This window comes from Perognathus longimembris, chromosome 16 (genome assembly GCF_023159225.1).
Source record: "Perognathus longimembris pacificus isolate PPM17 chromosome 16, ASM2315922v1, whole genome shotgun sequence".
In the NCBI taxonomy this organism is placed as follows: domain Eukaryota; kingdom Metazoa; phylum Chordata; class Mammalia; order Rodentia; family Heteromyidae; genus Perognathus; species Perognathus longimembris.
Window position 1 is genome coordinate 56572844 of NC_063176.1, and position 23807 is coordinate 56596650.

Consider the following 23807-nt stretch of genomic DNA (forward strand, 5'->3'; position numbering starts at 1 on the left):
GCCCCGCACCTTTCTCCTGGACTGCGTGTGATCTGGATATTAATAGCTCTACTTAGCCTTCCATGTAATTAGACCAAAGCACAATCATGGGAGACTTATTTTCCTGCAGGAATTGACTGCTTTACAATTGCTCTTTAATTTATGGTGCCCTGAAAAATTAATGGAGCTGAAATCTTAGTTATTTTCCTTGGTTCTTTTACTGCGACTAGAAGGCAAGTAAAAGGGGGAGGAGAGCAGGTTTGGTTGAGGTGGTAAAGAAGCGAAGGCCTTGGAGGATGAACTGCAATGGCAGCAAGGCTTGGTCTGGGGACTCGATGGCCTTTGGAAGCTCTTCGGCGTCGGGCTCTGGACTGCAAGGGCATTTGGTGTCTTGGGCAGCGCGGCTCTGGACCCCAGGTGCTCACAGCAGGGCGCCCTGGGAATCGGCCCTGGGTCCCGAGGGTGCTGGGGCTCTGCTGGACGTTGCTGGGGTTGGCTGCCCGTGGCTGCTGGCCACCGGGGTGTGAGCCTTCACCTCTCTCCCTGGGGCCATCGCGAGCCGCCCAGCAGCCTCAGCGGCGGCATTGAGCAAGTCACAGGGCGCCGTGTGCACAGGACGCAGGGGTGTGTGCGCACCGGGGATCCCCCTCCTCCCGGTGCCTGCCCTAGTCCTGTCGGGGGCCGTTGCTGTCAGTGTTCCCTGCCCCCCCAGCTGCCCTGCACCCTACCACCCCTCCCCTGCGATGGCATCACAATTTGGGGAGCTTTCGGGCACCCCGTTAGCCTGCACAGACCTCCTGCAGGCCATGTGTTCCGAGGCTCAGCAAAGGCAGGCAGCCCCAGGGACTGGGAGGAGGGGGAGCCTCGCGGCTCCTCCTCGAGGGTCCTCCCTCGCGGGTCCTCCCTCGCGGCTCCTCCCTCCCGGGTCCTCCCTCACGGGTCCTCCCTCGAGGCTCCTCCCTCGCGGCTCCTCCCTCACGGGTCCTCCCTCGAGGCTCCTCCCTTGCGGGTCCTCCCTCGCAGGTCCTCCCTCCGCGGCTCCTCCCTCGAGGGTCCCCCTCGTGCAGCTCTCTGCGGCCCACGACTCTGGCTGCCAGGGCGTTGGAGCCAGGCGGGTGCTTGCTTCCCCGTCCCTGCTGCACAAGGAGCCCGGCGGGGGGAGGAGGGAGGAGGGAGGAGGGAGGAGGGGTCCCAGCGATCTCCAGCCAGGCAGAGCCGTCATCCCAGGACCAGGACCGCCGAGAGCCGCCGTTCACCCTTCTGTGGTCCCCACGGCCTCTGGTTCACTGGAGAAGAGTCTCCCCAGCCAGGGGCCCGTGGCTCGCGCCTGCCATCCTAGCTACTCAGGAGGCTGAGACCCGAGGACAGGAGTTCAAAGCCAGCCCTGGCAGGAGAGTCTGTGAGACTCTTACACCCCATTAACCACCAAAAAGCCAGAAGTGGAGCTGTGGCTCCCATGATGGAGCAGAAACGCTCGGGGACAGCACCCAGTGTTGGGAAACTGAGTCACAGGGGTATTGGAATACAGAGCAGGAAAAAACCTGAGCCAACCAGAGCAACTTCAATGGGACGTTGAAGAGAGGCGCCGCGGTGGCTGAGGAGTCGGGAGGGAGAGGCATGCCGTCATGCTGGCGGAGGAAGAGGGACTCCCGTAGGGGGGACGGAGGGGAGGGGCAGGGTCCAAAGAGCTTCCCGCGTCTACAGCACAGGCCACTCTGCTCGGAGCTGGAGGGAGCCCTGTGTCTCCGGGGCCCTGGGGGGCCCTGTGTCTCCGGGCCCTGGGGGGCCCTGTGTCTCCGGGGCCCTGGGGGGGCCCTGTGTCTCCGGGAACCTGGGGGGGCCCTGTGTCTCCGGGAACCTGGGGGCCCTGTGTCTCCGGGGCCCTGGGGGGCCCTGTGTCTCCGGGGCCCTGGGGGGGGCCCTGTGTCTCCGGGGTCCTGGGGGGCCCTGTGTCTCCGGGGCCCTGGGGGGCCCTGTGTCTCCGGGGCCCTGTGTCTCCGAGGTCCTGGGGGGCCCTGCGTCTCCCTGCCTGTCGCCCGAGGGAGCGGAGTGGGCTTTGGACTGAGGCTGAGACTCAGGGCTGGAGGCTCATTCTGGAAAGGCCCCGGGGGAGGGCGGGCAGTGCGGTCAAGCTGGGGAGTGAGGTTGAGTTGTGGGGACAAAGCAGATTCCCATCCCTCAAGGCCCTGAGTTCAAGCCCGGGGACTGGAGTGGGCGTGCAGGCACACACACGCGCACGCACACACACGCACGCACACACACGCATGCACGCGCACACACACGCGCATGCACATGCACGCGCACGCACACAGCTGCGCTAGCGGACGGCGCGGCTCAGGCCGAGGGTGGATCTGCGGGAGGCGCCCCTCGGATGCCCGGCCCTGCAGAGCGGTGGACGGGCTTCCCCTCGGGCCGTCTCCCCCACATCAGAGCAGCTGTGAGCCCAGCTCCTCCCCGGAGTCAAATGTGCTCCTCCATCTGGAAAACCGCTTCCTGAGCACCTGGCTGGAGCGGAGCCCCGGGGCCAGGCCTGGAGGGTGGAGCCTGGGGGGGGCCCCCGCGGAGCCCCGGCCCCAGGGCCAGGCCTGGAGTGTGGAGCCTCGGGGGGCCCGCGGAGCCCCGGCCCAGGGCCAGGCCTGGAGGGTGGAGCCCCGGCCCCAGGGCCAGGCCTGGAGCGTGGAGCCTCGGGGGGCCCGCGGAGCCCGGGGGGCCGGGGGGGGGGGGGCCGCGAGCCTCTGCAGGGAAGATTTCCAGGCCGGCCTACGCTGGGACTTTGCAGGGGTGAGGTGGGGCCCATCTATGATGGGGTCCTTTGTCCCCTCGGGGCGGCGTGTGGGACGCCCACACCCCAGGACCTGCCGGAGGACCTGGGGTTTGACGAGGTGCTTAGGTGCAACGCGGGTCTTAGGGTGGCCTCCCCCAGGGTGGCGCCAGACACGGTGGCACACACCTGGAGTCCCGGCACTCGGGAGGCTGAGGCAGGAGGAGCTTGAGTTCAGGGCCACCCACGCCTGCAGGGGGGAAGAACGGCTCGGGACGTGGGGGAGAGGGCTGCGGGCTGCTAGCCGGCCACCCTGTGACCTTGGGCCCTGCCCTCCGGGAGGTCGGCCCCAGCCCGGGCCTGTGGGCACGGAGTTACACCGAGCTGAGGGCAGGGACCGGGGGCAGACGCTGTTCCGGGTGGACAGGAGCCCTGGCCATGGCGGGGCGGGCGGCGGGCGGGGTGGGGGCAGCCGGAGGCAGGGTCTCTGCATCTGAGCAGGAATCTGGGGGTGCTCATCTGTCGCTTAGCAGGACAACTCCAAAGCTGCAGGAACGCGGCTTTCCTTGTCCAGTGCGGCAGAGAGCCTTCCAGAACAGCTGCCTCCGCAGCTCAGGAGGGCCCCTGTGACGGGGCCCGGGGCGGGATCACGGACGCCCATCCCCCTGTGCTCGTCGGGGTCCCCCTCAACCCGGGGGGGGGGGAGGCTGGGGCCCCCTCGTGGGAGAGGCCGGGGAGGGCGTGGGGTGACGGGATCCGTGTCCGTCTCCTCCCAGCTCTACGTGTCGGCTGACCTGGGGAAGCAGTGGGCGCTGTTGCAGGAGCGCGTGACCAAAGACCGCGTGTTCTGGTGAGAGCTCCCCTCCCCCCAGCCCTGCCCCCTCCCCCCCCACCTCCCCCGCCCCGGGTCCGCCTGGGAGGACAGACGTGGAGAGGGTTAGGCGTCCGGGCCTTGGCCGTCCCGAATCCTCCTTCATCGCTCTTCCTCCCTGGGCCTCTGCCGCTTTCTGATAGAAAGAGGGGGCGATCGGGGGGCTCTGGCAAAGTGCGAACATGATACTTCTCTTTGCTTCCTTCTCCCGCTGCCCCCGCCCCCTGCCAGCCGGGGCCCCCCCTGCTCCCCGCCCGGCGCCCGGGCTCCTGTCACCAGGCCCGCGCCGCTGTTACTGGGGCCGGGACTCGGGGCCTCCCACTCCCCCCAGCTTCTTCCCTCATGGCTTAAGCACGTGAGCCACAAGCCCAGTTCTGGCTTTCTGTCGGTTAACTTGAGACAGTCTTACGGCTGTGTCTGCCTGGGCTGGATTTGAACCCGGATCCTCCGACCTCGGCCTCCCGAGTAGCTGGGATGCCAGGCCTGAGCCACCGGGGAGGGCTCTGTTTCCTTGGCTCAGCATTCCTTGGAGATGGGCAGTTCCCCTCGCACCCTCCACCTGCCACACGCGTGTGCACACGCGTGCTTCCCGCCTTTCCCTTCCTGTCACATGCTGCCCGGATTTCTAGCACGCGGACACGGCTCTTTGAACCGCGGGTCTTGTCCCCAGCCGGGGCGCGCTGGGAACGGCCCCTCCACCCCCGCCCCGCCCTCTCCTGGCAAACGCCCGGCGGGCTGCTTTCCTGCCCCTCCGCCCGCCCCTCGGGGACAGAAGGACTTGGTCTTCCTCTGAGCACTGCCCTGGAGCACCTGCCCTGGCTCTGGGGACCCCGAGGCTCCCCCTCCGCGAGTCCACACTGATTGGGGCCACTGCAGCGCCCCGGACACGGCGGACGGCTCCGACATCCAACGCACACGTGCACACGCACGCATACACGCGCGCGCGCACACACACACACACACGGGTGTGACTGTCCTGGCGGCCTTTCCGCAGGGCTCTTTGTCCCCGGGCTGATGGCAGAGCCCGCCCCGGCCCCTGGCCTGGCTCGAGCCGCCTTGCTCGTGTGTGCACGGGCCCGCACAGCGCCTTCTCCCTGGGTGAACCCGCGTGGCACAGAGCAGGGGCCCCGGGCCCACGGCCCACGGCGCCCACCGCCCGCCCCCGCAGCCTCTCGGCCGCCCGAGGCAAGTCCTGGGAGCCGCTGCCGGCTGCGGCCCGGGCGCGTCCCCGCGAGCTTCCCCGCCCGAGGCTCGTCGGTGCTCTGTCACTCGAGCCACGGCCCCACCGCCGGCCCCCCGCGTGCTTCGCTGCGGATACGTGTGTCCCACCGTGTCCTCTTACCCAGGCTGCTTTGGGACCGAGCCCCTCCGATCCCGGCCTCCCGAGGAGCTGGGGGTGACAGGCGTGAGCCGCCGGGGCCCGGTGACTGGGAGCCACCGCCGCGGCGGACAGGCGCCGGCTCGGAGCTGGTCCCGGCGGAAGCCCCGGCCGCCCCCGGGGGGCCGCGCGAGTCCGGGGGCGACTCCACCCCGAGCTCCCCGGCCTGGGACGGGCCAGGCTGCGCCCCGGAGGCAGACCGGGAAGTCTTCCATGGACCGAAGGACGCTACCCGGCCCCGGTGCCGGAGGACACGGGCTGGACCCGCCTCCTCCCTGGGCCCCCCCCCCCCGGACCACCGCAGCCGGGGGACCGCGTGGCTCTGGGGCCCGGAGGGGCCGGCCGGGCGGCCCGCAGACGCCAGGCTCCGCGCTCTCTCTTCCAGGGCTGTGTCTGGCGTGGACAGTGACCCCGACCTGGTGCACATGGAAGCGCAGGACCCCAGTGGAGGTGAGGGGGGCTCTGCGGGCCCCCGCCTGCCCCCACGCCCGCCTCCGCGCGGCCCGACACGGCTGGCCGGGCCGGTTCTGATCCGGCGTAATTCCGGATGCGCTTGCTCCCCGCGGCGCTAAATCAGAGTCGAGGGGCTGCGCTCCAGCCGAGAGTCGATTAAAGGGGTGATTCGTTCTGATCCCCGAGCACGGAGCCCTCCCCGCCCCCCCCCGCGGCCCGCCTGGGGAGCGCCGGGCTGCCCCCTCCACAGCCCTGCGAGGCCCTCCCTCCCTCCCTCCCTCCACCCCCGGCCCTCCCTCCACGGCCCGTCCCGTGTCCACACTGTCGCCCCTCAGCGGTGGGGGGGGGGGGCGCGGCCGTGGCCGTGGCCGTGACCGCGTGGCCGCGGCGTCTCTCGCAGGAGTCCGGTACATCGCCTGCTCGATCCACAACTGCTCCTGGGGGGCGCTGGCTGCCCCGCCCGCGGGGCCCCTGGACCCGGGCTCCCTGACCGTGCAGGACGAGTACATCTTCTTCAAGGTGAGCCCGGCGGCCTGCTGGGGGGCGGGGGGACAAGGCCGCTCCGGTCACTGCTCTCCCCTGCCCGGCCCTCCCCTGCCGTTCTAGCTCCACACGCCCCACCCCGCAGCCCCACCGCCGGGCTCCGGACGCCCCCGGCCCCCCACGGCCTCCACGACACCCAGACCTCGGCCCATGGCCGGGACTGCCCGCCACGTCCCCCTCGGGTCCGCGCGTAGGGGAGGGGGGCTGGCGATGGAGCGCGTCCGCGTGGGAGCTCCGGGCCAGGCCGCCGCGCGTGCCCGGCCCGCCCGCCCTCCCAGCCCTCCTCCCCCCCCTCCTCCCCCTCCCGCCCGCCAGGCCACGGCCACCAACCGGACCAACTACTACGTGTCCTACCGCCGCGGGCCCTTCGTCCTGATGAAGCTGCCCAAGTACGCGCTGCCCAAGGTGAGCCGGCCCCGCGCGCCCGCGCGCCCCCGCCCCAGCCGGCGCCCCGCACGCGCGCACGCACACGCCCGCCGGCACGCGGGCGGCCCGCACAGGTTCCCGGCCCGCACCGGCGCCCAGCGGCGGCCCGGGGGGCGCAGACGTGAGTGGGCGGGGCGGGCGTCCTCCGCGCCTCCCCCCCGCCCCACCTCCCCTGCCCCACCCCCTCCCCCGCCCCCGCTGCCAGCTCCAGTGCGCCCGCCCTGTCCAGGCTCAGGCCTCCGCACCTCCCCCCCGCCCCGCCCCCCCTCCCCCCTCCCCGCTGCCAGCTCCAGTGCACCCACCCTGTCCAGGCTCAGGCCCCCGCGCCTCCCCCCCCGCCCCGCCCTCCTCCCCCCGCCCCCGCTGCCAGCTCCAGTGCGCCGCCCTGTCCAGGCTCAGGCCTCCGCACCTCCCCCCCCCCGCCCCGCCCCCCTCCCCCCTCCCCGCTGCCAGCTCCAGTGCACCCACCCTGTCCAGGCTCAGGCCCCCGCGCCTCCCCCCCCCGCCCCGCCCTCCTCCCCCCCGCCCCCGCTGCCAGCTCCAGTGCGGCCCGCCCTGTCCAGGCTCAGGCCTCCGCACCTCCCCCCCCGCCCCGCCCCCCCTCCCCCCTCCCCGCTGCCAGCTCCAGTGCACCCACCCTGTCCAGGCTCAGGCCCCCGCGCCTCCCCCCCGCCCCGCCCTCCTCCCCCCGCCCCCGCTGCCAGCTCCAGTGCGCCCGCCCTGTCCAGGCTCAGGCCTCCGCACCTCCCCCCCCCGCCCCCGCCCCCCCCCTCCCCCCTCCCCGCTGCCAGCTCCAGTGCACCCACCCTGTCCAGGCTCAGGCCCCCGCCCCGCCCTCCTCCCCCCTCTCCGCTGCCAGCTCCAGTGCGCCCGCCCTGTCCAGGCTCAGGCCCCCGCGCCTCCCGCCCCGCCCCCCTCCCGCCGCCCCGCCCCCCTCCCCTGCGTGGCACGGGCGCCCAGCGCGCGCCTCCCCCTTCTGTCCCCGTCTTTGCGGTGCGCCCAGCGGATGGGCAGGCGTGGCGGGTCAGAGCGTGGGGAGGACCGGGGCCGAGTTGGACCGGGTAGCCGAGGACCACAGTAATTGCAGGAAAAGCCAAGGGGAAGGGGCAGGGTTGAGCAAAGGCCCTGGGGCAGCGATGCTGGGGTTCGAGTAGCGGGGAGCAGAAGGGACCGTTGCCCCAGGCCCGGGGGTTCTCAGGCTCATGAGCGGCCAGGCAGGCTCCGCAGATCTTCCCTGAACCCTACGTGGAGAACATCCGCAGGGCCTTCGCTACACTTCTCTGTAAAAATGGAAGGAAAAATCGACCAGGAAGGGAAGAGAAGGAAGGGACGGGACGGGCTTAATCAACTCCAGGCTCGGCCGAGTGCGCAAATTAGAAGCTAACGCTTCCATTGCAGCAGAGAGCACTTGGGGCCCCTGCAAATGAGGGGCTCCCACATCTGAGGGCTTTGGGGGCTGTGGCACCCCAAGGTGGAGGAGCTGGCAGCAGTGGGAAGCAGCACCCTCCCCCCCACCCCCGTCGCCCTCCCCTCGATGGCCCTGGCCTCCACCTGAGGAGCAGGGTCTCCCACCCTCGTGGGCCACCCCGTGTCCTCTGACCCTGAGCTGAGCCTGGGTCTCTGGAGGCCTCTGGGGACAGAGGTGTCCCTCCTCCTCCTCCCTCCCCCTCCTCCCCTGCCCCTCCTTCCCCCTCCCCCTCAGCCTCCTGAATGCAACCAGTCAACAACTCCCCCCCCCCAAAAAAAACACAACTCGCTAATTGCATTTCCTAATCAGATTTTGTTGTTTTATGGTGGATTTGTAACCCTTGCCCGGTTCCCACCCCCCACACCATCCTTGTCGTTTTTTCTTTTGATCTTTGCCTGAGTCACATCATGAAAAGGGAGCGACTGGAGAAGAGAGGGCCTCCACTGACCCTCCCCACAGACCTCCCCCCACCCCTGCAAACCTCCCCCACAGACCTCCCCCATAGATCTCCCCCACAGACCCCCAGGAGACCTCCCCCAAAGACCTCCCCACAGACCTCCCCCCAGACCCCCTGCAACACCCCCACAGACCTCCCCCAGGACCCCTGCAACCCTCCCCACAGACCTTCCCCATAGACCCCCCACAGACCCCCAGGAGACCTCCCCCACAGACCTCCCCCAGGACCCCTGCAACCCTCCCCCAAAGACCTCCCCCCAGACCCCCTGCAACACCCCCACAGACCTCCCCCAGGACCCCTGCAAACCTCCCCCACAGACCTTCCCCATAGACCCCCCACAGACCCCCCAGGAGACCTCCCCCACAGACCTCCCCCAGGACCCCTGCAACCCTCCCCCAAAGACCTCCCCCCAGACCCCCTGCAACACCCCCACAGACCTCCCCCAGGACCCCTGCAAACCTCCCTCACAGACCTCCCCCATAGACCCCCCCCACAGCCCCCCAGAAAACCTTCCCCACAGACCCCCGCACAGACCCCCCACATGCCCCCCCAGGCCGCCCCCCTCCCCCGCTGACCTCCCCTCTCAGGTAGGCCCAGCCGCCCCGTGCCTCAGTGCCCTTGCGTGGTCGCCGCGCTCTCGTGGCTTCCATTCCCGTGTCAGAGCCGTCGCTGCGGCGGGGGCCGCGGGACGCCGCCTCCCCGGCCTCCGCCGGCCCCCGACGCCCCGCCTCTCCCCAGGACCTGCAGATCATCAGCACGGACGAGAACCAGGTGTTCGTGGCGGTGCAGGAGTGGAACCAGGCCGACACTACAACCTGTACCAGTCGGACCCGCGCGGCGTGCACTACTCCCTGGTGCTGGAGCGCTGTGCGCAGCTCGCGGCAGGCCGAGGAGAGCGTGGTCATCGACGTCCTGGAGGTGCGTCGCGCCCCGCCCCCGCCCCCGCCGCAGGCCCCACCCATAGCCCCGCCCACACCCGCAAGCCCTGGCCTGCCTACATTGCAAGTCCCGCCGCAAGCCCCTCCCCAAAGCCCCGCCCCCGAGCATTGGCCCACCCACACAAGCCCCGCCCACACCTCAAGCCCCGCCCCCAGAGCCCTGCCCCAGCCCTGGCCAGCCCACACCGCAAGCCCCGCCCAAGCCCTGGACTGCCTACACTGCAAGTCCCGCCCCACACCACAAGCCACGCCCTGTCCACACCGCAAGCCAAGCCCCCAAAGCCCCGTCCCCAAGCCCTGACCCGCGCACACAGGAAGCCCCGCCCCCAAAGCCCCGCCCACACCCACAAGCACCACCCCAGCCCTGGCCTTCCTACACTGCAAGTCCCGCCGCAAGCCCCTCCCCAAAGCCCCGCCCCGAGCCCAGCCCACACCACAAGCCGGCCTCAGCCCTGGCCCGAAGCCGTGGCCCGCCCACACTGCAAGCTCTGCCCCTAAAGCCCCGCCCCAAACCCTGGCCCCGCCCACACCGCAAGCCCCGCCCCAAAGCCCCCCTCGAGCCCTGGCCCGACCACACCGCAAGCACTGCCCAAAGCCCAGCCTACACCACAAGCCCCGCCCCCAAGCCCTGTCCCGCCCACACCACAAGCCCCGCCCCAAGCCCTGCCCCGAAGCCCTGCCCTATACCACAAGCCCCACCCCCCTGCCACAAGCCCCGCCCCACTCCACAAGCCAGGTGCTCCCCCCCTCCCCCCCAGGCCCCGCCCCCCCCTCCTTCCTCCTCCCACCCCACACTGGGCTGCGTGGTGACACATTCCCTCTGCAAGGTTAGGAAGGCTTCTGGCTCTGTGGCGGAGGGGATGTAAGGCAGAGATGGAGGCAGACGCCTTCAGAGGGGGAAAGAGTTTCTCCTGTGGCGTGGAATGGCATCCCGTACAACGTCCTGTGAGGAGGAAAGGGAATGTTGCTGGTGGTAACTTTTGCAGAAGTGGGTGGGTTTTGTTGTTGTTTTGGTTTTTTTGGTCAGTTGTGGGACTTGAACTCAGGGCCTCAGTGCTGTCCCTGAGCCTTTTCACTCCAGGCTAGCGCTCTACCACTTTGACCCACAGCACCACTTCCTGTTCTCTGGTTGTTAATTGGATAAGGGTCTCACGCACTTTCCTGCCAGGCTGGTTCTGAACTGCGATCCTCAGGTCTCAGCCTCCTGAGTAGCTAGGAATACCAGCGCCCAGCAAAAGTGGGTTCTTACTTGAGAGGCGCTGAGGCTCCCCGCAGCCACACTGCCTCCACTGGTCAGAGGTACCCCACAACCCTTCACAACCCTTCACAACCACAGGGCTCATTCCACACCCCCAGTCGCCTGCCCCGAGCCCGGCTGCCCCCACCACCCCCGGGCCTCTCTCTGCTCTGGGCCACACTGCAGCCAGAACGGGAGAAATACTCAGGGCACGGGCCGCTCAGGAAACGACGGCGGAGGACGCTAGACAGCCCCCGGCTGCGCTGGCCAGAGCCGGACGGCCTCCCCCGGCCTGACCGCCCGCCTCCGCCCGCCCTGGGGAAGCCCTGGGCCAAGGGCCACCTGTGCAGGCCCTGGGTCCCAAGTGCTGGTGGGTGGGGCGCGTCACCTCGGCCCTGCCGGGGGCCGGCGTCGCTGGAGGCCCTCGGCTGGGCGGCCACCTCTGTCCCCCGTGGACGGGGTGCGGGTGGCCTCCGCGGGAGCGGACGCCAGCACCTCACGAACTGCGGCGGCTGCCTGCCGGGGAGCACAGTGGTGGGGGGGGGTGGCCCTGCGACCGGGGGGCGGGGGGGGCGGGCCAGCACCAGCAGCAAGGGTCCTGACACGACACGGAAGAGAGGCACAGCCACCGAGGAGGACAGGGCCAGGGAGGAGGGGCGGCCACGGAGGGGTGGCCGGCGTGGACAGCGGGGCGGGGCCCGCCCGCCGGCGCCCGGATTTCAGAGGTGACCTCCAAGGGAAGCCCCGCAGATGGCTGGAGGACGCTGTTCGTGTGTGCAGTGCTCCCAGCACACGCCGCTCACGGCCGCGGCCACGAAGCCACGTGGACCACGGAACCTCGTCCACGGAAGAGCCGGCTCCGCCCCCCGGGACGTGAGGAATGGCCCTGGCTCGCGGCCATGAGTGTCCACGGAGGCCTACCCAGACGGAGCCAGCCCGGGGGGGCGCACTGCGTCCCCCCAGCCCAGACGGGGCCGGCGTCCCACCAGGCCCCGTGGGGCCCAGGCCCCCTCACCTGCCGGCCTCGTGGGTCCCCACCCCGTGGGCTCCCTTTGTTCTTTATTACGCGGCTTGTCCACGCGGAGGCCGTGGCTGCCACGGCCCACAGCGGGGCCGGCGGTTGCAGTCGGGGCGCTGCGGGGCCCCCGGGCGTCCGGAGGGTGCATCCACGAAGCCTGCCGTGTCCCCCGAGGGGTGCTGAGGGGCCCCGTCCACGGTGCAGGGGCCCCCGGCCAGCGCCGCCTGCCTCGGCCCGGCCCCCGGTGCCTGAGCACGCGCCGAGCCCCAGGACCCGGGTCGCCCAGCCCGTGGCCCAGCAGGGCCTGTGTCGTGGAGCCCGAAGTTGCTATCACAGCTCTGTGCCCTCTCCCCTGTGGATCCGAGCCCCAGCGCAGCCCCAGGGGGACCCCGACACCCAGGCCTGCAGCCAAGGAGGGGGGCACACACCAGAGCGGCCTCAGAGGCCGGCACGGAGCCTCCCGCAAGCCTCCAGACGCCCCCGGCCCTGGGACACATGTTGGACGTACACAACAAAACGAACGTGGAGGGGGGGGTCAGGGGAGCCCCTGGCTCCCGTAGCTCCCGTGTCTGTGGAGTTGACCTGGAGCTTGACAGGGTGCGCGATTGGAAGGGCCTGGGTGGCCCAGCAGAACTGGTTGGCACAGCTGGCATGAAGGGTGCGTGGGCAAGGCGGGGGGGGGGGGACCCTTGTCCACGTGGTGGGGAGCAGCTGCAGCCGTGTGGACGGCGGTGGACTGGGATGCGGATGGACGGACGGCGCGGCCCTCTCCCTGCCCGCTGCTCGCATTGAAGGCGACAAGAAAGACCTCGGCACAGAAAGGAAGGAGGGCGCTTTGTGCGGAAACCCTGCCCGGCCGACCACAAAGGAGGCTAAAATTAGGACATCCACGGCTGGAGAGAGAGCTGGAAAGAAAGCCCCCCGCCGTGGGAACCCGAGGTCACGCGGAACCCGAGGTCAGGCGGGAAGCCCCCGGGGGCGGCGGGCCGATCGCAGCCGAAGCCACCGCGGAGCAGGGAAACCTCCAGTGAGACTCGCAGAGCGCCACCCGCGTGTGGCCAGGGAGAGGAGACGGCACCGAGAAAGGCCGCCGTGGGGTCCCCGGGTTCCGGGGGCGCAGCCGCCCTCCGCGGGAAACCACAGCCTCCGCCCCACGTCTCCAAACCTTCCATCGGCCTGTCCACGTATCCACCCGCGATCCATTCATTCCTTCATCTAGCTCCATCCGTCCACGCACCCACCTGTCCCCTCCGCCACTCAGCTGTTTCTCTGCCACTTGCCCCATCATCCATCCGTTCACCCATCCACGACCTGTCTACACACACGCATCCCTCCATCGACTATCGGTCCATCCCTCAACCCATTCACCCACCCGTCTCCCCACCTCTCCGTCTGTCCGTCCATCAGCCCTCTCCTCTGCCAGCGCAGGGAGGGTGTGCTGTCTGTCTCTCCGGCCCTCCTGCACTGTAACGCAGACGGCGTGGACTTTCCAGAGCTGTCAGAATAGAGCGAGGGCCCCGTCACGCCCAGCGCCCCCCACGGAGGCTCTCGGCGCTGAGCTTTGCCGGAACCGCCTGTGCGCCTCGGCTTCCTGGGGTGTTTCTGGGAGCTGTCACGCTGAGCGCCGGGGGGCGTGGCTGAGCGCCCGTCGGGGGCGTGGCTGAGGGGCCCGTCGGGGGCGTGGCTGAGGGGCCCGTCGGGGGCGTGGCTGAGGGCCCGTCGGGGGCGTGGCTGAGGGCCCGTCGGGGGCGTGGCCGAGCGCCGGGGGGCGTGGCTGAGGGCCCGTCGGGGGCGTGGCCGAGCGCCGGGGGGCGTGGCTGAGGGGCCCGTCGGGGGCCGCTGGCTGTGGGCAGCGCGCAGGCCTGGGCCCCCCCAGCAGCACCGCGCGTGCGGGAGAGGGCAGCTCCTCGCGGGCGCACAGCCCCGGGGCACCGTCCCGGGGAGCTGGGGAGGCCGCGGGGCCGGGGCCGGCCGGGTGGACGGGGACCCCGCCTGTCCTCGTCCCTCGGGGTTTCCCGGGGGGCAGCACACCGGGGTCCCCGCGGGGGCCGAGCTGAGGGTCTGAAAGCAGCGGCGCGGGGTGCAGGGTGCGGCCGAGGGCGCCCTCGCCATCGGCGCGCTCGGCTCCCGGGGCGGCAGGGCCCGGCCGCGCAGGACGCGGGGACCCAGGCTCCTGCGCCGGCCTGGCCCGGGGCTCCAGCCCGGGGAGAGTGCGGCGGTAGGGAGGGACTGGGGTGGGGGGGACGCGGGCCCGGGGCGCTCGCTCCCGTGGCTCCACCTCCTGGCGTGGCGTCACAGGTCCGAGGCGTGAAAGGCGTCTTCCTGGCGAATCAGAAGGTCGACGGCAAGGTGACCACGCTCATCACCTACAACAAGGGCCGCGACTGGGACTACCTGCGGCCGCCCAGCGCCGACATGAACGGGAAGCCCACCAACTGCCAGCCGGTAGGTGCCCCGCCCCCGCGACCCACCCACGCCGGCCGTGGGGCCTCGCCCCCGTGACACACCCACGCCCCTGTGACACACCCACGCCGGCCGTGGGTCCCCGCCCACCCCCGCGACCCACCCACGCCGGCCGTGGGGCCATGCCCCCGTGACACACCCACGTCCCTGTGACGCGCCCACGCCCCCGTGACACACCCACACCAGCCGTGGGGCTCCGCCCCCGCGACACACCCACGCCCCTGTGACGCGCCCACGCCCCCCGCGACCCACCCACGCCGGCCGTGGGTCCCCGCCCACCCCCGCGACCCACCCACGCCGGCCGTGGGGCCATGCCCCCGTGACACACCCACGCCCCTGTGACGCGCCCACGCCCCCGTGACACACCCACACCAGCCGTGGGGCTCCGCCCCCGCGACACACCCACGCCCCTGTGACGCGCCCACGCCCCCGCGACCCACCCACGCCGGCCGTGGGTCCCCGCCCACCCCCGCGACCCACCCACGCCGGCCGTGGGGCCATGCCCCCGTGACACACCCACGCCCCTGTGACGCGCCCACGCCCCCGTGACACACCCACACCAGCCGTGGGGCTCCGCCCCCGCGACACACCCACGCCCCTGTGACGCGCCCACGCCCCCGCGACCCACCCACGCCGGCCGTGGGGCCCCGCCCTCGTTGCACACTGCTCCAGATGAGTGCTGGGCTCCGTGTAGGACCCGGGGCGCTCGCATCCGCTGAGCGGGCGCAGGGGACCAGAGGGGGTGGAAGGGCGTCCCCTGGCCTTCGCGAAGCCAGCCGCATGCTGCTGGAACCTTCTGAGCTCGGGCCGCTCCACGACAGCGCGCTGGCCTTGGCCCAGTGCCCGGTACCCGGGTCAGGGTTGGGTGTGGGCTCGGTGCTCTGCCTCCTCCTCTGGGGCCCGGGGGTCTCCAACAAATACACGCGAGCCTGTGCGTGGGTATGTGTGGAGTGTACGTGTGCGTATGTGCGGTGCGTGTGGTAGGCGTGTGGGGCGTGTGTGGTATAGGTGTGTGTGCGGTGTGTGTGCGGTGTGTGTAGCGGGTCTGTGTGTGGTATGTATGTGTGTGTATGTGTGGCGTGGTATGTAGTGTGTGTATGTGTGTGCGCGTGCACACACACCAGGCCCCTGCCCGGCTGCTCACTTGAATTAGTCGGTCAGGAGCCACGTGGCCTTGGTGGGGACCCTGCCCAACACCCCAGCCCTGCCGGCCACCGGGGTCACCGGGACCACGGTGCCCAAGCCACCATGGCAGAGCCAGCTCCTCCTCCCGCCACACCGGGCCTGGGCCCGGGGGCGGGCGTGGGCGGCGGGCGTGAGCGGCGTGAGGGCAGCCTGGCCCGGGCGGGCTGAGCGGGCTCTGCCTGGCTGTGCCCCGCCCCTCGCCCTGGCCGCGCTCAGCTCCACGCGGGACCGGCCTGCGGCGACGGCGGCACCCCGGCGTCTGCCCGCTCGCCTGGGGACCTGACGGTCACCTGCCGTTTGCCAAATGCCACCGGGGGCCGGATCTGCTGCGGAAGGGCTAATTTTCGCATCATCGTCGGGGACGCTAAGCCACATTAATCTGTCACAGCAAATTTCTGCGAAGAATAGATTCTCGCCTGCAATTACGCAGCTCAGTGGAGAGATAACCTTTGCGAGATTCATTTCCCGGGCCTTAAAATAACAGGGGGAGCAGAGCCAGGACCGGGGGCCCCGGCAGCAGGCGCCCCGCTGAGCACCAAGGCCGTGGCGAATGAGCCCCCCCCCCAGCCTCAGCGGGGACCGCCAGAGCCCCCCACCCGCACCGCACACACCCACGCATGGCATCCACCCCAGAACGGGAAAATCCCCACTTCCTGCCCGCTGCTGGGGTCCGAGGATGGCAGCTTGAAGCCAGGCTGAGCAGGAGAGTCCAGGCGGCTTCGGAATCCAGTTAACCATCCAAAGCTGGGCGCGGGAGCCCGGCTCGGTGGCAGAGTGCCAGCGCTGAGGGGGGGAAATACCCCCAAGATTTCAAGGCCACGAGTCCAAGCCCCACTACCCCCCCCCCCTCACACACAGGTGTGTGTGCACACAGGCTCAGCACGCACGCACACACACGCAAAGAGCAGGAAAATGAAGGGCCAGGCCAGGTGCCCACTCCGGGCCCCCCCCTTTCTGGCTCTCTTGGCCGCAAACCCCACCGAGGGCTTGCTCCGCCCTGTGAGGGGCGTCCGCCCGCGCGCGTGGCAGAATTCTTGGAAAGGCAGCCCTGTGCCCGGGACGAGAAGGTGGACATCACCGCACGGGCAGGACAGTCGTCAGTGCCCCCCCACGCCAGCTCGCACCCTGACGTCATCCCCAGGCCCCTGAGGCTGGCGGGATTTCTGATCCTGGGTTGTTTTTTTCTTATTCGTGGACCAAGCATCTTCCCCTGGCTGGTGCAGCGGGGAGCGCCCTTTCCAGCCACAGTGAGATGGAGTCGTTTCCACAGTCGAGTGTGCTCCACGAGTGCTTTAGCGTGACACTCTCGTGGAAAACGCCTTCCAGCCATTCAAGATTCAGAATAGAAACCCACACCCTCGGCTGCCCGTGAAAACCTTCTGCAAGAGGCGAAGGCAAGCGGCGGGGTCCGGGTGGCGGGGGTGAGGCCCTCCTCTCTCATCCTCTGCGGAGTTGAGCTGGACGCGCCTGCGGTGGAGCGCAGGGAAGCCAGCAGCCGCCCGGAGCCACCGCCCGCCACCCGCCCCGCCGACACATCCCCGAGGTCCTCTGCGTCAGGGCCTGCAGCCCTCGCGTCCCCGCCTCCCCAAGCAGCCCCTCACTCTCCCACCACGGGGGGCCGGGCCCCACAGGTGGAGGTAGCTACGCCCAGCCCCTTCCATAAAGGTCCTGGGTGGATGGATGGGTGGATAGAGGGATGGATGAGTAGGTAGATTAGATGCATGGATGGATGGATGGATGGGTGGATGGGTGGATGGATGGATGAGTAGGTAGGTTAGTGGATGGATGGATGGGTGGGTGGATGCATGGATGGGTGGATGGATGGATGAACATATGGATGCATAGATGGATGGATGGACGGATGGATGAGTGGGTAGGCTAGTGGTGAATGGATGCACAGATGGGTGGATGGATTCGTGGGAGGGTAGATGAATGGCTAGAGGAGTGGGTTGGTGAGGGATAGTTACATGAGAAGATGGATGGATGAGTTGATGGATGGATGGAGTTAGTGTGAGCTTTGTAGGTTGTAGGAATCACACTCTTTGGCTCCCCTTGCCTGGGGGGCCATGGTCGGAAGTCCCCACTGTGGAGACCCAGGCCCTGGGAGCCTCCCTGGAGAAGCAGGAAGCAGATGGCGACCCTCCCCAGGCGCAGGGGGTCTGTATTCTAGAGTGGAGGGCGGGCGTGGGCCGGGGGGCCTTGCTGGTCCCTGTGCCTCTCCCACTGTGCCGGGATTCCAGGCAGTGCCCGCGGAGGCCCTGCCCCTCCTTGCCGCCCTTCAAACCAAGTCAACCAGAGCACCGCCCCACGCTTCATCCACTCCTCCAACACAGCCCTGGCCCTGTCTTCTCCCCGGGAACCAGAGGCGGATCTGACCCTGCCCCGCGCTAACTGTGCCTCCTCCCCTCCTCCCCGCAGCCCGAGTGCCGCCTGCACCTGCACCTGCGCTGGGCAGACAACCCCTATGTGTCCGGCACCGTGCACACCAAGGACACCGCCCCCGGCCTCATCATGGGCGCAGGTGGGTGCCTCACTCCCTGTGGGATGCTCCCTTCTCACGGCTGAAGACTGGCAGCACCATGGGCGTGGCCATGGTGTGTTCGGGAGGGGCCGTACCACAGACTCTCCGTGGGGCTCAGCTCTCCCTGCACACGCCGAGGACGAGAGTGCTGAGAATGCATGAGGGAGGCTGGAGATGGCTGAGTGGATGGGTGGACGGATGGACAATGGACGATGGACGGATGGGTGGATGGATGGACAGACAGATGGATGGACACACGGATGGATAAGTGGATGGATGGGCGGATAGATGGATGGATGATGGATGGATGGATGGATGATGGATGGATGGATGAACAGATGGATGGATAGACGGATGGATGGATGGATTGGTGGATGGAAGGACGGATGGATGGACAGATGGATGGATGGATGGATTGGTGGATGGAAGGACGGATGGATGGATGGGTGGATGGAAGGACGGATGGATGGGCGAATGGATGAATGGACAGATGGATGGATGGATGGACGGATGGACAAATGGATGGAGGGACAGTTGGACGGATGGATGGATGGACAGATGGGTGGATGGATGGATAGATGGACGGATGAATGGATGGATAGATGGACGGATGGGTGGATGGATGGATGGACAGACGATGGATGGATGGATGGACAGATGGGTGGATGGATGGATAGATGGACAGATGGATGGATGGACGGATGGGTGGATGGATGGGTGGACAGACGATGGATGGACGGATAGATGGATGGATGGATAGATGGACGGATGGATGGATGGACAGATGATGGATGGATGGATGGACGGATGGATGGATGGATGGACGGATGGATGGATGGATGGATGGGTGGATGAGCACTGTAGCGGGCAGGCCTGGCCGGCTCCTGAGGTGCCTGTGACAGTCCTGCCTTGCGACCTGCCAGAGCCATGTTCTTCCAGGCAGCCCTGACGCCTGAGCCGTAGCTGGAGTGCTGGGCCCGGCTCTCTGGGGAGGGTTGGCCTTGCTGTGCCCAGCAGCCTGGGTGGGCCCCTGTCAGAAGCGGAGGCCATGTTCTGGCCAGGGAAATGGAGACCCAGGACCCAGCGCCCCTCACTCTGCCTGCGGTAAAGGTGGGGAGGGAGAAAGTAGCTCCCTCCAAGAGCACCCCTGCCCTTCCTTCTTGTGGTCCAGGTAACCTGGGCTCGCAGCTCGTGGAGTACAAGGAGGAAATGTACATCACGTCAGACTGTGGGCGCACCTGGCGGCAGGTAAGGTGGGGGGGGCGTACCCCCAACCCGCCAGGACGGGGCCGGCCTTCCTCCCCGACGGAGTGGCCAAGCCAGGGGTCCCGGCAGCCCCGGCCTCTGCCAAGAGCGAGAAGCAGGCCGCGGGCCCCGGGCTGTTCCGTGGCCACAGGGGGGCGCTGCCGACCCAAGGGGTGCTCTGCAGTCAGCTATGGCCCCCGCGCGCCTGAGAAGGGGACGGGGGGGGGGGGAGGCACAGAGGCAGAGAAGACCCAGGGTCGGAAGGCGGGGCATGTCGAGGGGCGTACAGGCTGTGCTCCGTCCGTGAACCCGCGCCCCGAGCCGGGAGGAGCCGCGGGGGGGTGGTGGGGGAGCCTGGCTTGAGCGCCCCGTCCCTCGGTGCTCTGTGGCCGCTTGCGCGGAGCCACTTGCTGAGGTTACCAACGCGGGGTGTCGGATCCGATGCTGGAGGGGCGTCGGGCACCCTGCGGGGCGGGGGCCCCAGGACATGGCGTCCGCCGTGGGGACCTGGTACTCAACATGCCCGGGGCCGTCCCCCCACCCCCGCCGCCTCAGCTGCCCCCCACATCAGCCGCCCAGCCCCGGGGGGCAGGGAGGGGCTCCCCAGGAGGAGCAGAGGCTTGCAAGGCACAGGTGCAGGGCGGGGGGATGGCCGCTCTCCGGGTCTGAAAGCTGCTGCTCAGCGCTGCCCTCCTCGGGCGAGCAGGGGGGGGGGGGCGGGAGGAGGGGGCGTGGGGCGCCCTGCCTGGGCGTGGCTCCGCTTGGCCCTGGGGCGAGCACGGGGGGGGGCGGGAGGAGGGGGGCGTGGGGCGCCCCGGCCCGGGCGTGGCTCCGCGTGGCCCTGGGGCGAGCAGGGGGGGGGGGGGGCGGAGGAGGTGGCGTGGGGCGCCCTGCCTGGGCGGGCTCCGCGTGGCCCGGGGCGAGCACGGGAGCGGGAGGAGGGGGCGTGGGGCGCCCTGCCTGGGCGGGGCTCCTCATGGCCCCGGGGTGAGCACGGGGGGAGGGGCGGGAGGAGGGGGCGTGGGGCGCCCTGCCTGGGCGGGGCTCCTCGTGGCCCCGGGGTGAGCACGGGGGCGGGGCGGGAGGAGGGGGCGTGGGGCGCCCTGCCTGGGCGGGGCTCCGCGTGGCCCCGGGGCGAGCACGGGGGCGGGAGGAGGGGGCGTGGGGCGCCCTGCCTGGGCGGGGCTCCGCGTGGCCCCGGGCGAGCACGGGGGCGGGAGGAGGGGGGCGTGGCTCCGCGTGGCCCCGGGGCGAGCAGGGGGGGGGGGCGGGAGGAGGGGGCGTGGGGCGCCCTGCCTGGCGGGGCTCCGCGTGGCCCCGGGGCGAGCACGGGGGCGGGAGGAGGGGGCGTGGGGCGCCCTGCCTGGGCGGGGCTCCGCGTGGCCCCGGGCGAGCACGGGGGCGGGAGGAGGGGGGCGTGGCTCCGCGTGGCCCCGGGGCGAGCACGGGGGGGGGGGGGCGGGAGGAGGGGGCGTGGGGCGCCCTGCCTGGGCGGGGCTCCGCGTGGCCCCGGCCGCCAGGGCCTGGGCTCAGCGCCCGCTGCGCCCGCAGGTGTTCGAGGAGGAGCACCACGTCCTCTACCTGGACCACGGCGGCGTGATCGCGGCCATCAAGGACACCTCCATCCCTCTCAAGATCCTCAAGTGAGCTGGGGGGGGCAGAGGGAGCAGGCGGGGGGGGGGGGGAGCAGACACGTGGTGGGGGGCAGAGGGAGCAGATGGGGGGAGGAGCACGGGGGTGGGGGGGAGCAGACCCATGGTGGGGGGCAGAGGGAGCAGATGGGGGGAGGAGCACGGGGGTGGGGGGGGGAGCACCCGGGGGGGGGAGGGAGCAGGCATGAGGGAACAGCCCCCCCAGGGAACACAGTAGGACTGGGGACAGGAAGGGGTCACGGTGACCCAGGGAGCGGTGGCCCCACCGAGCGCTCTGAGACATGGACTTCAAGCCTAAGAACGGCCTGTGGTGGGGGGGAGGGCAGGGGGGCCGTGGATCCAGGAGGCAGAGGCTGCTGGGAGGCAGAAAGAGCTCTGGACACTGGGCCACCCGTCCTTCAGTTGCCCGGCAGCCCTGCGCTGGCCGAGCCCTGGGCGGGCTGGGCTGAGCGTCCCAGGCCGCCCCGTGGGCCCCCCCCCTGCCCCAGAGGGTGCAGCGCGCAGACCGGGGCCGCCGGGCCCCGAGGGTGCCGAGCAGATGGGCTCTCACGCCATGCTGGGTTCAGCCCGGTGGTGAGGCGGGGGTCCAGATGGTGGACCAGATGTGTGGCTGGCCCCACAGACCAGCTGCACCGGCCGGCAGGGGCAGGGCAGGGGCAGGGGCGGGGGGTGGGACAGGGGCGGGGCAGGGGCCAGAGGCAGGGGCAGGGCAGGGGCAAGGCAGGGCCAGGGCAGGGGCAGGGGCGGGGCAGTGGGCAGGGCAGGGGCAGGGGCAGGGCAGGGGCAGGAGCAGGGCAGGGCAGGGCAGGGGCAGGGCAGGGGCAGGGCAGGGGGCAGGGGCAGGGCAGGGGCAGGGCCGGGGGCGGGGCGGGGGTGGGGGCGGGGGCAGGGACAGGGACAGGGGCGGGGCAGGGGCAGGGCAGGGGGCAGGGCAGGGGCAGAGCAGGGCAGGGCAGGGCAGGGCAGGGGCAGGGCAGGGGCAGGGCAGGGGGCAGGGCAGGGCAGGGCAGTGCAGGGGGACAGGGGCAGGGCAGGGCAGGGGCAGGGCAGGGGCAGGGGCAGGGGCAGGGCAGGGCAGGGGCAGTGCAGGGGACAGGGGCAGGGCAGGGCAGGGGCAGGGCAGGGGCAGGCATCCCCCCCTCGCCCTGACCCCTTTGCCCGCAGGTTCAGCGTGGATGAGGGCCTCACCTGGAGCACACACAACTTCACCAGCACCTCGGTGTTCGTGGACGGGCTGCCTGAGCGAGCCGGGGGACGAGACGCTGGTCATGACGTGAGCGTGGGGGGGCTGGAGCGGGGCGCAGGGACGGGCGGGGCGCCCCGCGTGCGGGCAGTCCCCCGCCCCGGCAGGCTCATCTCCGCCTCTGTGCCCTCCTCCCGAGCCTGGGGCGCCGCGTGCCCGGACCCCATCCCCCGGCAGCCAGCCGGGGCTCCCCCGCCGCCCACCGCCCCTGGGCGCTGCCCCTGCACCCCTCAGGGCTGAGCCCCCACAGCCCTCCTTCAGAAAGTGCCTCCATCTCGGGCTGTCTCTCTGTCTGTCTCTGGGTCTCTCACGAGGTCCCTGTCTCCTCTGTCTCTGTCACTTTTCTCTCTGTCTAGGTCTCCTTCTTTGTCTATCTGTCTTTCTCTGGGCTTCTGTCTGTCTGCGTCTCTGCCTCTCTCTCTATGTTTTTGTCTCTCTGTCTCTTTCTCTCTCTCTCGGCCTTGGTCTCCGTCTCTCTCTCTCTCTGTCTCTCTCTCCCTCTCTCCTCTCTTGGCCTTGGTCTCTGTCTCTCTGTCTCTCTCTCTGTGTCTCTCTCTCTCTCTCATTTTCCCCATGACTCCGGCCCTTGCATGGCTCATGCCCCCCGCTGGTCACAACCACTTTTATAGGACACAGTTCTTCGGTGCCCTCGGAGCCCCAGCGCAGCGCCTGAGCCCGGCGGCCACAGGCCGCACCCCACAGCCCACGTGGCGGGGTGCTCCCCGGCCACGCTGCGGAGCGGCCCTGCCCTGCTGCTCTCTGAGGAGCAGCCACTGCTCCCTTGGGGTCTCCCCGATCGCACCCCAGCTTAACCAGATCACAGACATTGCTTACAGCCTGGCTGGGGTTGGGGATCTGCACACGTGGGACTTGAGGCGTAAAGTCTCGAGGGGACCCGGGGACGCCCTCCTTTTCTGCCCAAGCTCGGGACGGGGGCCACAGGGACGCCAGACCCCCCGGGGCCAGCCGGGGGCCCCACTCGGCCTGCCTGCGCCGTGGCTCCCGGGCTGAGGCCCCACAGGGCCGTCGTCCCGGCTCCAGGCTGGGCTGGCGGGGGGAAGCCGGGCGGGGCTCGGGGAGCCCCCGCGCCCCTCCGCAGGCCGAGGGTCCCAGCGCGCTGCCCCTCTCCCCAGGGTCTTCGGCCACATCAGCTTCCGCTCCGACTGGGAGCTGGTCAAGGTGGACTTCCGGCCCTCCTTCCCCAGGCCCTGTGCCGACGAGGACTACAGCGCCTGGAGCCTCACCAACCTGCAGGTGCCCGCGGCCCCTCCCCTCCCTCCACACCCCGCCCCCCCCCCCAGCCCGGGGACCCCCGTCCAGCCTTCCCGCGGCCCCTCCCCGGCCCTCACACCCCCGCCCCCCCAGCCCGGGGACCCCGTCCAGCCTTCCCGCGGCCCCTCCCCGGGGCCCTCACACCCCGCCCCCCCCCCAGCCCGGGGACTCCGTCCAGCCTTCTCGCGGCCCCCTCCCCGGCCCCCCCAGCCCGGGGGCCCCGTCCAGCCTTCCCGCGGCCCCTCCCCGGGCCCTCACACCCCCGCCCCCCCCCCCAGCCCGGGGACCCCGTCCAGCCTTCTCGCGGCCCCTCCCCGGCCCCCCCAGCCCGGGGACCCCGTCCAGCCTTCCCGCGGCCCCTCCCCGGGCCCTCACACCCTGCCCCCCCCCCCAGCCCGGGACCCCGTCCAGCCTTCCCGCGCCCGGGCCGAGGGCCAAGCCGCCTCCGCCAGCCCTGCCCGTCCCCGCCCCAGTCCTCCGAGGGCTCCCCGGGCCGGCCGTGGTCCACACGGCCCTAGAGGCTGAGCCCCCATCCCTGCCCCAGGCCCAGGGCCCCCCCACACCTGGGGCCGTGTACCCCGCGACCCTCGGGCCCAGCCGGCCTGCCCAGCAGGTGCACGACGGGGGCCGTGGGTGGGGAAGGGGAAGGCCGCCCGGGCCTGACCTCTGACCTCACACAAGCTGGGTGCCTTTCTGG

At 70.7% G+C, this 23807-nt stretch overlaps 1 protein-coding gene across 1 annotated transcript in view; it reads left to right on the top strand.

Annotated features, from left to right (window-relative positions):
- Sorcs2 (sortilin related VPS10 domain containing receptor 2) overlaps nucleotides 1-23807 on the top strand; it is an 89127-nt gene that overhangs the window by 64233 nt on the left and 1087 nt on the right. The window contains exons 5-16 of the mRNA XM_048364148.1: nucleotides 3517-3590; nucleotides 5375-5439; nucleotides 5843-5961; nucleotides 6301-6390; nucleotides 9075-9254; nucleotides 13828-13974; nucleotides 17596-17698; nucleotides 18870-18946; nucleotides 20495-20586; nucleotides 21760-21868; nucleotides 22972-23092; nucleotides 23584-23743. Coding sequence (XP_048220105.1) covers nucleotides 3517-3590; nucleotides 5375-5439; nucleotides 5843-5961; nucleotides 6301-6390; nucleotides 9075-9254; nucleotides 13828-13974; nucleotides 17596-17698; nucleotides 18870-18946; nucleotides 20495-20586; nucleotides 21760-21868; nucleotides 22972-23092; nucleotides 23584-23743 — 1337 coding nt within the window. The remainder of the gene's footprint in view (nucleotides 1-3516; nucleotides 3591-5374; nucleotides 5440-5842; nucleotides 5962-6300; nucleotides 6391-9074; nucleotides 9255-13827; nucleotides 13975-17595; nucleotides 17699-18869; nucleotides 18947-20494; nucleotides 20587-21759; nucleotides 21869-22971; nucleotides 23093-23583; nucleotides 23744-23807) is intronic.